At 43.4% G+C, this 14,141-nt stretch overlaps 1 protein-coding gene across 1 annotated transcript; it reads right to left on the bottom strand.

Moving 5' to 3' along the window:
- Positions 1–338: 338 nt before the first annotated feature.
- On the bottom strand, positions 339–8,993 carry LOC118455927 (major histocompatibility complex class I-related protein 1-like). Its single transcript, XM_087834579.1, has 7 exons — positions 8,868–8,993; positions 3,296–3,571; positions 2,889–3,179; positions 2,187–2,471; positions 1,730–1,855; positions 1,501–1,561; positions 339–645 (listed from the first exon to the last, which is right to left on the bottom strand). Exons 1-6 carry the CDS (start codon positions 8,920–8,922, stop codon positions 1,503–1,505), a joined length of 1,092 nt encoding a protein of 363 aa, XP_087690705.1. The 5' UTR covers positions 8,923–8,993; the 3' UTR covers positions 339–645; positions 1,501–1,502.
- Between the last annotated feature and the right edge of the window lie 5,148 nt (positions 8,994–14,141).

Below are 14,141 nucleotides of genomic sequence, written 5' to 3' on the forward strand. Positions count from 1 at the left end.
GAGACCTGCCTCAGGACTCAGGACCATTTTGTTGTGAGGCAGCAGTGCTAACCACAATGCCACCGCTTCAAAAACACACAAAACACAACAAAAGCAGAAAAATCGCATTGAGGCGACTGTTGTTGTGATTTGGTGCTATATAAATAAAAATGGAGGCGTATGACCTGCTCTGCCCCCCCCCCCCCCCACCACCCCCCAACAGCAAACATGTGTTACATGAATCATGTGATTAAAACACACATTATTATTATTATTATTATTATTATTATTATTATTATTTTTCACAGATTCACCCTTAAAGCTTTCTTTAAGCGTGTTTCAGTTCAACTCTTCACATCTTTTGGTTTCTGTCACTTCCTCAGCCGGTCCGTCACATTATTGCGTCCCCAGAAACACTGTAGTTGTGCTTTGTCTGCTTCTGCAGTGTTTCCTGTTTGCTTTTGTTGTTGTTGAAGTTGGACCTCTCAGGGCCACCGTAGATTTGGCTGCAAGGGGCATTAACAATTCTTTAAACGCATCCATTGAATTAAATGGAATCCCATTTAATGCTGATCCACCTGTAAAGTGCAACAAATGTTTGTGTTGTTTCGGTAAATCTGGTCCCACCGAGTCTCGACGTGCTTCTGTGGAAGCTCTGATCTCCACCTGCAGGGATGAACGCAGCAGCGTTATTTTACATGCTCAGTTACTCATAACTAGCAAACCCCATTGATACAAACTTCAGCTCAATTTGAGCAGTGATGCGTCTCAGAGTCGGTTTGAGGTAAACAAAAAAAGAAAGTTTGAGTTAAAAGAAACAGCTGGAGGAACAGTTTGAGGAACAGTGACATGAGCCAGCGTTCTCCTCCTCCTTTACAGGAGAGGTGAAGAAGAGCAGGGTGGAGTGGGTGGAGGAGAGTATCACGGTGATGGCAGCACGAAGTTTAAAGACGGTGGTGAGACCTGCCACACCTCCAGGGCATCAGTGCCTCTGGGTGTGGCAGCTGGCACATCTGGAAAAGCTCCATCAGTGCTGACAGGTAGGTAGCAGTTGGAGCATCCACCCAGACGATGTTTTCATGTTTCAGCAGGACGATGCTAAACTGCAGACTGCATCTACTCCTAGGAGAAAGTCCAGACCTCTGACCAGCTGTGAACATCTGGAACATCATGCAAGCAACAACAGGAGGAAGCAGAGTCGGGACAGCTGCTGTCCTCAGCTCAGAGGAGGCGACAGAGACGTGATGGTGTCGTGCTATAACTCGCTCTGAGCCTCATTCACTGACATGTGCACATGAAACATAAATACACTGTGCAGGAAACAAGCACACACAAAACCATGAAACATGCACACCGCCTCATTGTGTGCTTCATCTTATGAGCCTGTGACTCGTGCACGCTCGGAGGCAGTTACACATCGACAAATGCAGGCAATAAAACATCTGAGCGTGCGTGCACACTACAGATTAATACAGGCTGTTAGTGAAGGAGGCCCGACCTAACGATGAGAGAGAAACTCACTGTTACTCCTGACGAACATCATTCAACTCCTGCGATTCTGGTGTTTCTGCGCTGCTCCTGCCTGCGAGCACAGACAGACAGCAAGTATTAAAACTCATCTGCTGTGTTTCTGCATGCATGCAGAGAAACACACACACAGCGTGGGTAAGTCAGATGCTTTTGTTTGATGGTCTGATTCATCGCCACACTTAAACTCACTGCTGACACACGGGCTGTTCGTTCCACCTACCATTGTTGCGTCTTTTACGTAGGACCAGCAGAATCACGCCTACACCGATGAGCACGAGCAGGAGCGCTGCCACCAGACCAGTGACGGCAGATCCATCGTCATCAGGAACAGGTAACAGGCTGAGATCTAAACACACAGAACAAGAACTTTACTTTACCTTTGGTTCATTTTCAGTTGTGCTGCTGTGAAAATCACCTGTGCAGGTGAGGAACATGTGACCTTAAAACTGACTAACAGCACTGCTCTCTTTGCTGACTACACTGAGGGAAACAGCGCCCCCTGTGGATGTCAGGTAGCACACGGTACTACACTGCTGTGTTACTGAGGCAAGCCAGGCAGCATAAACTGACCAATCAGATGACAGGACAGGAAGAAACCTACACAGTGAGCAGCAGACTCTGTTTGTGTTTCCAGCTCCAGTTAAAAGAACATTTTTAAAACCATGACAGCTTCTTACCCCAGCTCTCAGACATTCCCACACCGGTCGCTTTGTGAAAGACCTCACAGCTGTACGTAGCCAGGTCAGACTTTAAAACCTCCACGCTCTCTCTCCTCTGGAACGTGTCGTCGTTATTGGGGAGAAGTCCTGAGCTCGTCAGGCCGTCGTCTGCAGTCAGAACACGTTCGTTCCTCCTGATCGTCACTGCGACGTCTTTGGGGTAGAAGCCCGTGGCGAGGCAGGTGAGGACGACGTTTGTCTGCACTCTGGAGTTCTTTGCAAACACGTGCAGATCAGGTGGAGCTGGATGGAGGGAATGGAAAGTGATAAGTGTGTGTGTTGCTGCTTGGTTTGATGTTTATGTGGCGTCTGGCACAGTGTGTGAGACGAGGCAGACGTGGCGAGGCTTAGTTTGATGGTTTTTGTGTGTTTTGGTTCAATTTGTCTCAAAGGTGCGTGAAAGAGACTCAGTGACACTGGTTTGTACTTCATAACAGTTTAACCTGAAGTTTGCAGACAACAATCAAAATCTCAGGTTTAAGTTGTTATCAGAGATCAATGACATGATTGTGTTTAAACGATAATCCATCAGTGAAGCGTTTCTGTAAAACTGACCAAGAACACAATAATTATGTGAGGTCATATTACCACAACTAGTCTATTAACAATGTTTAAAAATAAATAAATGATAATATTATTTTTATTTTAGGACAAACATACATTGCTTTTTGAGCTGCTTCTGTCCATAATTCACAAACTTGCTCAGCCAATCGATGCACTCGTTCTCCAGGTATCCCTTGGTGTACTCTTTCAGCACCTGGACGCCGTCCCACTTCCTCTTGGTGGGTTCTGCCTCGGGAGTCGGGGCGACCCAGACTCCGTTTTTATCATCGAAGGACAGAAAGTCGTCTCCATCGTAGCTGTACATGTCCATGCCTCGGACAAACCTGAGCTTGCTGTTAGACTCTATTTCAGCCTCACAGCCGTGCATCCACTGAAGAACGTGAGGGGCTGAAGGAACAACAGTGACAGAAATGAAGAAGATATCAGAAGAACAGAGATTCAGAGAGGACACCATGATGTGTGGGTCAGGATTACTCAATCATTCACACTGAGAAACAACTTACTGCTTGAGTCATTCTGTCTCATTCGCTCCATCAGGATGCCGATGTTGACCTTGAACCACTGCTGCTTGCTCTTGCGGGACTGTGTGCCTTTATCCCAGTAATCAGCAGGTAAACGCTCCCTCATCCACTCCTGTTTGGGAACCTTTTTCTGATGCTCGCTGTCAAAGTAGTCGATCATCCTGTTGTCCAGCAAACCCATGGCTGTGAACTCGTGGATGCCCGGGAGGCCGACAGGTTTGGAGAACGCCGTGTAGATGTAATGGAGGGAGTGAGTGTCTGAAAGTCACAGAAGGAAATTTAATTAAACACAGGTGAGATGCATCAGCAGATCTCACTCATGTGTTTGAAATAGGCCTCTATTTACTGGGTGCGTTTTATGAAACATAAAAGAGAGAGAGAGAGAGATAGCCTTTATTTGTCAGTTGCAGGTCTTTTGCCCACAACCGAGATGACTGACCTTGCTGACCGTACATACAATACACAAACATCACATTGGGGAGACAGGTCAGGCTAGGTAGCGAGGAAAAAAACATCGAAATGTGTAACACAGAAGGATAATACAGGAATGCACAGATATCAACACACCATAGCACAATAAACACAGACAGCAACATGGGAAAGAGTTCCAGTGTGTACATCTGATCTGGGACCGCTGCAATCTTTCGACTGCGCCTCCAGCTGACCCGATGTCCACATCAGAGGGGAGGTAAGCGTTGGAGGTGGCGTTGGATCCGGGGTAGGGAGGGTGATGCGTCGGTGAGTGCTTATCAGTATCAGTATATGTATGTGTGTGCGTGTCCATAGTTCAGCTGAGACAGTGTCCTTCGCCCTGCCAGGCTAAGTAAACAGTCTTCCAGCCAACCCGGGTGGCCTTGCATGGAATGGGAAGAACAGACTCAACACAGTCGTTATCAGGGAGTTTTGTTCAGCTCCGGCCTTGTAGCTGGCGCCGAGAGGATATCCGCATAAGTGATGGTGCTTTTTACTTTACTTTTACTTTTACTTTAGTACTTGCGTTCTGTGATGTTGTCATTTCTTGTGCTCAAGGAGCCGATTTCTGAGAACTCACGGCAGTGTGCCTCCCCGAGATGTCATCCAATTTTGCGCCCAGAGATGTTATTCCGAGCTAGCCGTTCCGAGATGTATCCGGTCTTCAGTCAGAGATCTTATTCTAAGTATTCACAGCAGCCTTGTGGGGGTTTGAGCAGCTGGTTCCGCTTTCTTAATTCTTCGATAAGTCAGGGCCAAGCCAGCTCCGATCAGCAAGAACCCTGTTACCATGGTTCCGAATAGGTAGATATCTTCAGCACTCAGGCTCACCCAAGCCCAAACTTCTCGTTGAGAAAGGGGTGTCAATTGCATTCAGAGACCAGTTGATCAAATCCATAATTCCTCTTTTAGGTTTTAGAGAACAGACTGTGAGAGAGTGTTCCAGGGAAAATACAAAAAAAACACGAGACTAGACAAGGACACAAGCAGGGAAGATAAGGGAGAGGAGAAGAAGTGCGTCCGGCTCCTCCGAGAGCCAAAGAGGAAGGCTTATCCGTTCACCTCAGCAGTAGGAACAGAAGCCTTACTGTGTTAAAAACAACTTTTCCCACATGCTACACTCCATAATTAACCTCAGTGTTAACCCCATAGGAAGCATGTATAATGTAAACAGAATTGGTCCTAGCACTGAACCCTGTGGAACTCCATAATTAACCTCAGTGTGTGAAGAGGACTCTCCATTTACATGCACAAACTGGAGTCTATTAGATAGATATGATACAAACCACTGCAGTGCAATACCTGTAATACCTACAGCATGCTCTAATCGCTCGAATAGGATATTATGGTCGACAGTATCGAATGCTGCACTAAGGTCAAGAAGGACAAGCACAGAGATGAGTCCACTGTCAGAGGCCATAAGAAGATCATTTGTAACCTCCACTAAAGCTGTTTCTGTGCTGTGATGAGCTCTGAAACCTGACTGAAACTCTTCAAATAAACCATTCCTCTGCAGATGATCTGTTAGCTGTTTGACAATGATAGCCCTGATAGCCCTCAATGTCTACGTGTATTTAAAATTGGCACCCTGGTGACACACCTTTCTCTTATATTTAATATAACCACCCTACGGACGGACAAGTGCCTGTTTTTATGTGTTGTCAAAATAAACAGAATCACATGAAAGAGTATGCAGAGTTTATGGATGAGAAGCAAAAAAGAGCCTTCAGGTGCTAAAAAACAAACCTTAGACTCAAACGTTAGAACAGGCTTGTCCCCGCAGCACGCCGTGTAATAAATACTCACAAAGAAAACGGCGGCCGTTACAACTTCTGTCTAAAAATGTATCGTTTCATGCATCGATTAAAACACTCCAGGTACACGACGCCCAGCTGGAAACACTTCAGCAACACGAGACTCACAGAATTTACAGAAAATGTTACATTCTTGTGATTTATATCGTTATCGATGATAGATGTTTTATATCGGGATATATCGGGAGCCCAACGGGAAACATCTCAACCTGGTTCGGGAACAGCACCATGCAGGACAGACGAGCTCTACAGAGGGTTGTGCGATCAGCTGAGCGCACCATCCGCTCCGAGCTCCCTGACCTGCACTCAATCTACAGCAGGCGGTGCTGGACCAAGGCCAGGAAGATGGTGAAGGACCTCAGCCATCCCAACAACAGACTGTTCTCTCTGCTGAGGTCAGGAAAGCGATTCTGCTCCCTGAAGACCAACACAGAGAGACTGAGGAGGAGCTTCTTCCTGCAGGCGATACGGTCTCTCAATCACACCACCACACAGTACTGACCCACACATATGGTTCTTACACACACTGGACATTTGATTACACTGGTGGCTGCTGCACAACTGCACTGCGTGGTCATCTAATCGAATCACTTTATCACAAGTCACTTAAATAAATCACTTTAAGCATATTTGCACTGCACAAGACACAAATGTGGATTGCACAACCCTGGACATTATATTCTTCATATCATTTATAACTCTTACAGCTGCTCTTATTGTTCTATATTTCTTCATATATTCTTATATATATTTCCTATATTGTGTATTTTTTTGTACAGTTATTTTATTTTTAACTTTAATTTTTATATTTTATTTTATTCCTTCCTAGTTAAATTTACCCTTTATTTTAATTGTCATATTTATTTCCTATTCATAGTCTTTTATTTTAGGTCACGAGCAGTTGTCTAAGCATTTCACTGCATATCGTACTGTGTATGACTGTGTATGTGACAAATAAAATTTGAATTTGAAATCTTCCTGCTCATTTTAATCCAAACTCTCATCATCAAGCATTAGTTACCATGGTGACGGAGCAGGCTAAACGCTAAGCTTTAGTGAAAACTGTGACTGAGCTCAGCGTCAGTGGTTGATTATTAACCTTTAGCGCTCACACCACATCCTCACACTGATCACAGGTCAGTTATAAGAGCAGAGACAAACTAACAGCAGAGTGTCGTCTCAGTGCTTTTAAAGCTTTAAACGTCTGTTTCTGTGAACCAGACCTTCAGACAGCTGCTTCAGGTGGAGCAGTGAGGTGGTGCCACCACACAGAGTGGTGTCATGTTACTGCTACACAAACTGACACCTCTCTGACCTGTGCACGATCCTGAGTCTGCTCTCTCTCTTTGTTTAAGCCTCTTTAGGAGCCGACACTTGTCATTAAACCGTTGGTGATTTCCTTTTTCACGTTTTCTGCCAGCGAGGCGACAAAACTGCAGCTGTGAACGGAGCCGAGGTACCGATACTGATCAGCCTTCATCTGTATTTTACTCAGACTGTGTGTGTGTGTGTGTGTGTGTGTGTGTTCCTCTTGTAGAGAACAGATGTTGAATCCAGCAGTGACAGCTGTTCTTCAGTGTAGGAAGCTGACTGCGTGGGCTCCAGTTTTCTGTGCACATGATATTTTTCTTCCTTTGTTATTTTTATTTTGAGCTGCTAGTTTTCATGTTTTCTTGGGTAAAGTTGAATCAGTATCAAGTATCAATATCAAGTCACTCTGAGTTTGTATTTCAAAATAATTGCACTTTGAAATTGTACAGAATTTCAAGTGGCTCTTATTTTGAAATCCAAACTCAGACTGAGCTGATATGGAGCCAAAAACTGTTTCTGTGCGTTTTTTGTGTGATGTTTTCATTTATATTGTAAAAAGACTTCAGTGAACAGGATTTACACAGGCGTTGTATAAAATCTGAAAAATAGTTTTTCAAGTATCTTCATAACTCTGTGTTATTGCACCTACATTATAACCAACCCTGAACTACTGTTACATTAGTTGCACTGTCAGCTGCACAGATTAAAGGATATATGAAAGTCACAAAAACTGACTGCAGCTTCGACTTTGTGACAGGAATGTTGTTTGTGGCTCAAAGTGACCGGATATCATCATGAGGGAAACAGCTGACATATTTATAGCAGTTTAAATAGGAGCAGTCAGAGCAGCGGTAACACTGTGAGAGTTCACTGTCTGTTTCATCTGTTTCTGTTTAATGTGGACATTTGTGTGTTTCTCAGTATTTTGTAGTTTGCCACCTTTACCGTGACACACAGTATACACATGCAGGCTGTGCGCTGTGAAATATTCACGGGTTATTTCCGGGTTCGTGGACACTTGTTTCTACCTCACCGCTCAGAGGAACGGCGTGGGAGTGGGACCCCCGCTTTGTTCACGACGCTCAGTCGGGAAATAACGTGAAAATTCAAGTTGAACTGACGTCACGAGCGCGGTCGCCGTTACCGTGACGTCATTTCTAGATGTTGGCGTTAAAGGTTGAAGTTACTTCCTCGTCTCTGTGTCGATGAGGATGAATATTCATCTGATCTGAACTTTATCGATGAACAAATCGATAAAAATAAATTAAATAAAGGCGCGAAACCAAACGGACGTGTCTGTGCGCGTGCAGCTGATGCTGAATGAGTTTCCGTTAACCACGTGTTACCACGCGCACAAAGACTAACCGCTGCTTCTCCACGGTAACCGTCACACGTGTGGACTCTGTCCGACACAACAAAGTCACACTGAGCCACAAACAACATTCGTGTAACACGCTAGAAGCCGCAATCAGTTTTTGGCAGCGACTTTTATATAACCTTTATTTATGCAGTTAAAAAATCTCATTAACATCAAACATGTGTTTAGTCAGAGTAAGCTGACCAACAGGACAGCACAACTGCGAGCAAATATTACAATAGTTCTGTAAAAATATTTTAAGTGGCGATAAAGGAGCGGTTGGTTATGTCAGTACAATAACACAGAGCTGTAAACTTGAAAAACAGATATTTTTAAATTCTATATTTAACCTCTTTGTAAACGCTGTTCACCGAAGTCTGTTTACCAACTTACGTAAAGATTACAGATAAAAAATACACAGAAACTTTGGAAACACCTGTCGGTAAACTCCGGGCTCTCGTTGGCTGAGCACGTGCCTCAGGCTCGTGCCCGGCTCAGGTTCACTCTCTTTGTTTCTCAATAAAACAAAGCGACCCACAGACACGCGGGACTAACGGCACAGCCTGCTTTAACCCGCCCGGTGTGAGAAACGGGGACTCACCGGCGCTCTCCGTTAGTCCCGGAGCCCACAGCAGCAGAAAAGCCACGATGAACATTTTAAATCCCTTTAAAGCCTCAGCTCGCCGATCACACCGAGTTTATCCACGCTGCGTGTCCGACAGAGAGATGCTCTGAATGAGGCAGCGCTCAGAGTCACAGCCCACGGGGGAAAGCACCTCTACACCCCGTGTGACAAAAGTATAACTGAAAGATGAGTTATGTGTGGAAGTTGCTGAGTAAAATGAACCTTTGATGTGAAACCCTTTGTATTTATAACGCACATTTAAAACAACAGAAGAAGAGTTTTTACGTCATTTAAATTTAAATAACTGTGGTTCAAAGAAACTTTGTGAAATCTCTTTTTATTATTGTTTGTGACATTTTCTGTCCAGGTCTGATCTCAGGATGTTGTTTCTATTTCTGTGGATTTCTGGTAAAGGTTTATTATATTTGATGTAAAGCCATCTGATGACTGAAGCATCATTGTAACCACACTCGGTAAGCCCGGGTCAGGATGGAGCGAGCGAGGCAGACCGGGTTGGAGCCGTGGAGGTGGAGTCACACTTCCTGCTGTCAGGAGAGGAGGTGGAGGAGGGCCACGTGGCGAGAGCTGGGAGGACAACATCCAGGTTTGAGGAGCCTGAGAAGGAGCAAAGTCCCCCGTGGATGAGCAGTGTCGTGCACGCCTGGACTCTGAGCTGTGAAACACGACTCCGACCTGTGAGGAGGATCGTCTTCCCGTGACGGCCGTGGCCACAGGGTTTTATTACTTTGGCCTCTATCAGAGACATCCACATCATTCTGATGCTCTGATGCATCCACCTGCTGCCTCCACCACTTGCTAATGTTACTGAATCTGTGGAAGCTCCGCGATGCCACCACACGAAGTAACGAGTCTATCTAAAGCCCAGTAACGAGTAACGCGTTCCTGGTTTTGGCATAATAACTAGTTACCGTGCTCGTTACCACAGTAATAACGTAGTTACTGTAACGCATTACTTAATAACGGGTTAGTCCCAACACTGTTAGGGACATTCCCAAATATACCACAGGAAACATACTTGAAACTTTCTTGTAAGATACTAAACACGGCTCCATAAAAAGCCTCACTTCCTGTGGCTCTCATCTGGACTCTGATCCTAAGATCTGGATGCTTCAGTACAAAATTAACAGTCTGACCTGACATGGACTGATCAGTACTACTGTCTCCTGGTTTGTCTACAGGTTTTACTTATTTTTATTCTATTTTACTTTGTTTCACCTCCTAAATGTTTGTGTTAAATGGAACTGTTGAAGTGAATTTAACCGTATACATCGTGGGGGCAGCGCTGGTTATGGTAGTTCTGTTTATCCTTCATTTACCGACTTCATCTTAAAATAGGATGAACAGCTGTGAAGCTTTACCAGAGGTAAACCTTTGTTAATGATCATATGTTCTTAATTTAAAACAGCGGTTCCCAAACTTTTTTTGCTACCCCCCCCCCGCCTTTGTTTTACAAGAAAAAAAGTTTTCCCCCCCCCGCGTGCACGCGCGCACACGCACACACAAACACATCCTCCAACCACACACCCATATTTTTCTCCATTGCGGTTTATTTCACACCTCGCAATTAAGTTTATTTTAATTATTTAATGTTAATTTTAATTTTAAAATTCAATTAATTAAAGTTAGTTTAACTAATTAATTTAATTTAATTTAATTTAATTTAATTTAATTTAATTTAATTTAATTTAATTTAATTTAATTTAATTTAATTTAATTAAATTAACATTAAATAAACAATAAAGCAAATACAAGTAATCTGCAAAACATTACAGGTAGTAAGGAAATAAACTCTTTTAGGCTACGTCCACACTAGGGCTGGGTATCGTCACTGATTTCTAGAATCGATTCAATTCCGATTCACAAGGTCCCGAATCGATTCGATCCACGATTCGATTTAATTCGATTCGATTCGATTCACTTCGATTTGAATCTGGGAAATTTTGACAGTCAGAAATATTATAATTCAGATCAGTACATTTACATATTTTTGTATCTATAAAAAGGAAGCTGACACACGCAAGACTTTATCAAAGGTATCACAGCAGAGGCCTTTGTGTCAAAGTAGCTGAAGATAAAACACAGAAAAACATGAAGGTGATTTTCCTGGCCTGGGATTTTATAAAAATATTCTGCAGTACATCAAAAATGAAAGAAAACCAATAATCAACACATGAACATTACCTCTGAAGTTACAGCGGTTTTATTAGAGACACGGCTACGCGTTTTGCATTTTGCATAATTTTAAAAAGTTTAAATTTGTTCAGAAGCCTATTGAACGGCAGAAATTAGGTTTTCTTTTCGGAAGTATATAAAACGGAAAAAAAAAAAAACGTCGGCCGACAGCGCTGTAAACAGCGGTAGACTTGTGCGTAACAAGCAAGCGAATAAAGCAGAAAACAGTACAGAGAGGGGGGGGGGGGGAGAGAGGGAGAGAGAGCGCGAGCACGCGCGCGAGAGAGCTGTGCATCGTGGTCGAAGCAAAACAGTAAAAGTCAGAGTGAATTCATGACGATGTTTATGTGATGCATAGTTTGGATCTTCTTTTGCTGCTGGTTCGGTCAATATTGTTTGGAGAGACATCAAACTAACAGCTTTAGAATCAGCGCATAAAGGGCGTGAACACAAAGCTCGACCCGCCGACAGATCAGAATCAGGGAGCTGTCGGCTTTCAGCCCCGACCGTGAGAAAGGCGACATCTAACTGATTCTGATCCGCGGGCTGCGCTGTGTGTTTAAGGCTTTGTGCAGAATCGGTGTTCCTGCTCTCATTTACTGTTTTAGCTGTTTGGTGGTTGTTGAAATTTTGTGAGATTTCACCAGAGATTCTGTCATTTCGGGCAAAATTAATTTATATTAAAAAATCGATTCAGGATTTTAATGAATCGATTTTACGTTATCCAAGACAGAATCGATTTTAATCGATAAATCGATTATAAAAACCCACCCCTAGTCCACACCTACACGGGTGATTTTGAAAACGCAGCTGTTTCGTCCAAATCGAAAACGGTCGAAAACCTTCATCAACACCTGGATTTAAACATCTGTAGAGCTCTAACAGTGTTTTAAGTGTTTATCATGAAGTAAACTTTATTAAAAAGTCCTTATTTGTTTATTCTTTACAGATTTTAGTGATTAGAGTGTTTGTGGGTGACAAACATACAGAAGTGAAGGTCAGCAGCAGGATTCATGTTACAGGGTTAGGGTTAGGCACTTTGGCAGCAGCTACAAATTTCTCAACGCTGTGACGTCACCGCACTCTTCGGCGGCTCTAACCTTGTATCATGTAATCTACCCAGCAACCGCAGACTAGTTATCTGATTGGCTGCTGTTGGTGTGAAGAAGGCGGGTGTAAATGGAGGCAGCTAGTCGTCTGTAGCGCCCCCTACAGGCGGCAGCAGTAATAATAATAATGATCATAGCAACCCGCAGGGACCGTGGGCTTGTTCTGAGCAGGTTTCTGTTTTTCTGAAGATTTTTGTCGCATCAAAATCATGAATTTCACAAAGACCTGGATCTTTTTGTTTCTGCCCTTCCTGTGGGTGAACGTGGGCCCAGCTGGAGGCGGTAAGTGGGCCGCATTGACCACATGACCGTAAAAAAACCCTTCGTATTAGTTTCCTGTTTACAGTTCAGGTGACAGGCTGGTATAAACCAGCTGCTGGATTCTCACCATTCACATGTTTTTTTATATATATTTTAGAAAACAGGAAGTGTGTGTTCGTTTAATCTCGCCCCCACCGACCATAAATAAGAGCTTGATTCTGGGCTTTTCTGCACATCTGTGGCTCAAAGCTCGTTTAACTCCGTCAACACTGACTCACACTCAAAGTCTGGCTCTTATTCCTTCTGTTAATCGGTCATCTGACTGTTTGAGTTTTTAGTCCATCTCATAATCCAGACTCCTGTTAGGACATGTTGACCTTTAACCTTCATAAATAGATGGATCAGCCAGTTTATTCATCAGGTTTTAGTCTCTTCACATAAACGGAAACCCGTTTAGAGGCCTGTACCACAGCCAAAGGACAGCAGCTGTGTGTGTGTGTGTGTGTGAGTGTGTGTGTGTGTGTGTGTGTGTGTGAGTGTGTGTGTGTGTGTGTGTGTGTGTGTGTGAGTGTGTGAGTGTGTGTGTGTGTGTGTGTGTGTGTGTGAGTGTGTGTGAGTGTGTGTGTGTGTGTGAGTGTGTGTGTGTGTGTGTGTGAGTTGGTTGACATATAATAACTCATCAGCTGATTCTTCTTCATCTTTTGGTTTAATGTTTGTTGTTAGTGTTACAGAATGATCCCATAGACATACACACACACATATGGACACACTGGTTATGAACATCTGGGATCCATACAGATGTTTCTATTTTCCAACATATTTAAGGAAACAGAGAAAAGTGTTTCAGTTCTTCCTCGCTGTGAACATGAGTCCGGCTGTTGTGGGTGAACATCATGTAATTTGCTTATTCTTGTGTTACATCAGTGCACACTGTGTGTCCTATGATTTTAATATAAAAAAATAAAATTTGTTTCAGAATTATGAGTTACTAAAAGTAATTATTATTAAATGTTATTAGATTATAGCTACTGATTTATTTTTTATGTAGTCACAAACTCCGCCAATCAGAAGTGTCCGTTTCCTTGGAGGAGTTTGTTTGTGTTACTTCAACATTTCTTACAGTTTAAGAAGTCCCCACGAGCCCTCCGTGAGTCCGACACATGTTTAATGTGCGCAGATGAAATGTTTTCGAGAGAACAGAAGAATCAGCTGACGCAAACTGCTGCAATGAGGAAATAAAACACGGAGCAGGAACCAGGAAGCTCTGTGACACATTCACTGATCTAAGCTTAAATGTGTAAATACATCATCAGGCACGGCTGGTTAAGTCTTTAATCCGCACAGGGTCAAATCTGAAAAGTGATTATTTTAGTTTAAAAAGGTTCTTCTAAAGAACCACAAACACGTGAAACACGCACAGATTTTTTTTAATTAATCTTTTTCCAGGGTAGACTTTGAGTAAAAAGTGGATCCTGTTTCTCTGAGCTGAGTTTTTCAGACTGATCTGTGAGCACTGAGGTGAAGGTGTCCGTGCTGTCGGTCCTTCAGGTCCTGGTGGTCTGGACGGCTTTAAAAAACTCAGCTGGGCTTCTTAAGTTTGTGAAATCCTTACAGTCGGGGACATTTGGGGTCTTTTCAACCACTCAAACCGGAAGCTTCTGTCTCTGTGATAAAATAAATAAATGCA

This window comes from Neolamprologus brichardi, chromosome 22, assembly GCF_056152115.1.
Source record: "Neolamprologus brichardi isolate AB-2024 chromosome 22, ASM5615211v1, whole genome shotgun sequence".
Taxonomy (NCBI): domain Eukaryota; kingdom Metazoa; phylum Chordata; class Actinopteri; order Cichliformes; family Cichlidae; genus Neolamprologus; species Neolamprologus brichardi.

Coding starts and splice junctions, on each gene's coding strand:
- LOC118455927 (XM_087834579.1), bottom strand. CDS start 8,922: ATGTTCATCGTGGCTTTTCTGCTGCTGTGGGCTCCGGGACTAACGGAG. Junction 2,472..2,888: donor GAAGCAGCTCAAAAAGCAAT/GTATGTTTGTCC, acceptor CCCTCCATCCAG/CTCCACCTGATCTGCACGTG. Junction 1,856..2,186: donor GGGAATGTCTGAGAGCTGGG/GTAAGAAGCTGT, acceptor CTGTGTGTTTAG/ATCTCAGCCTGTTACCTGTT.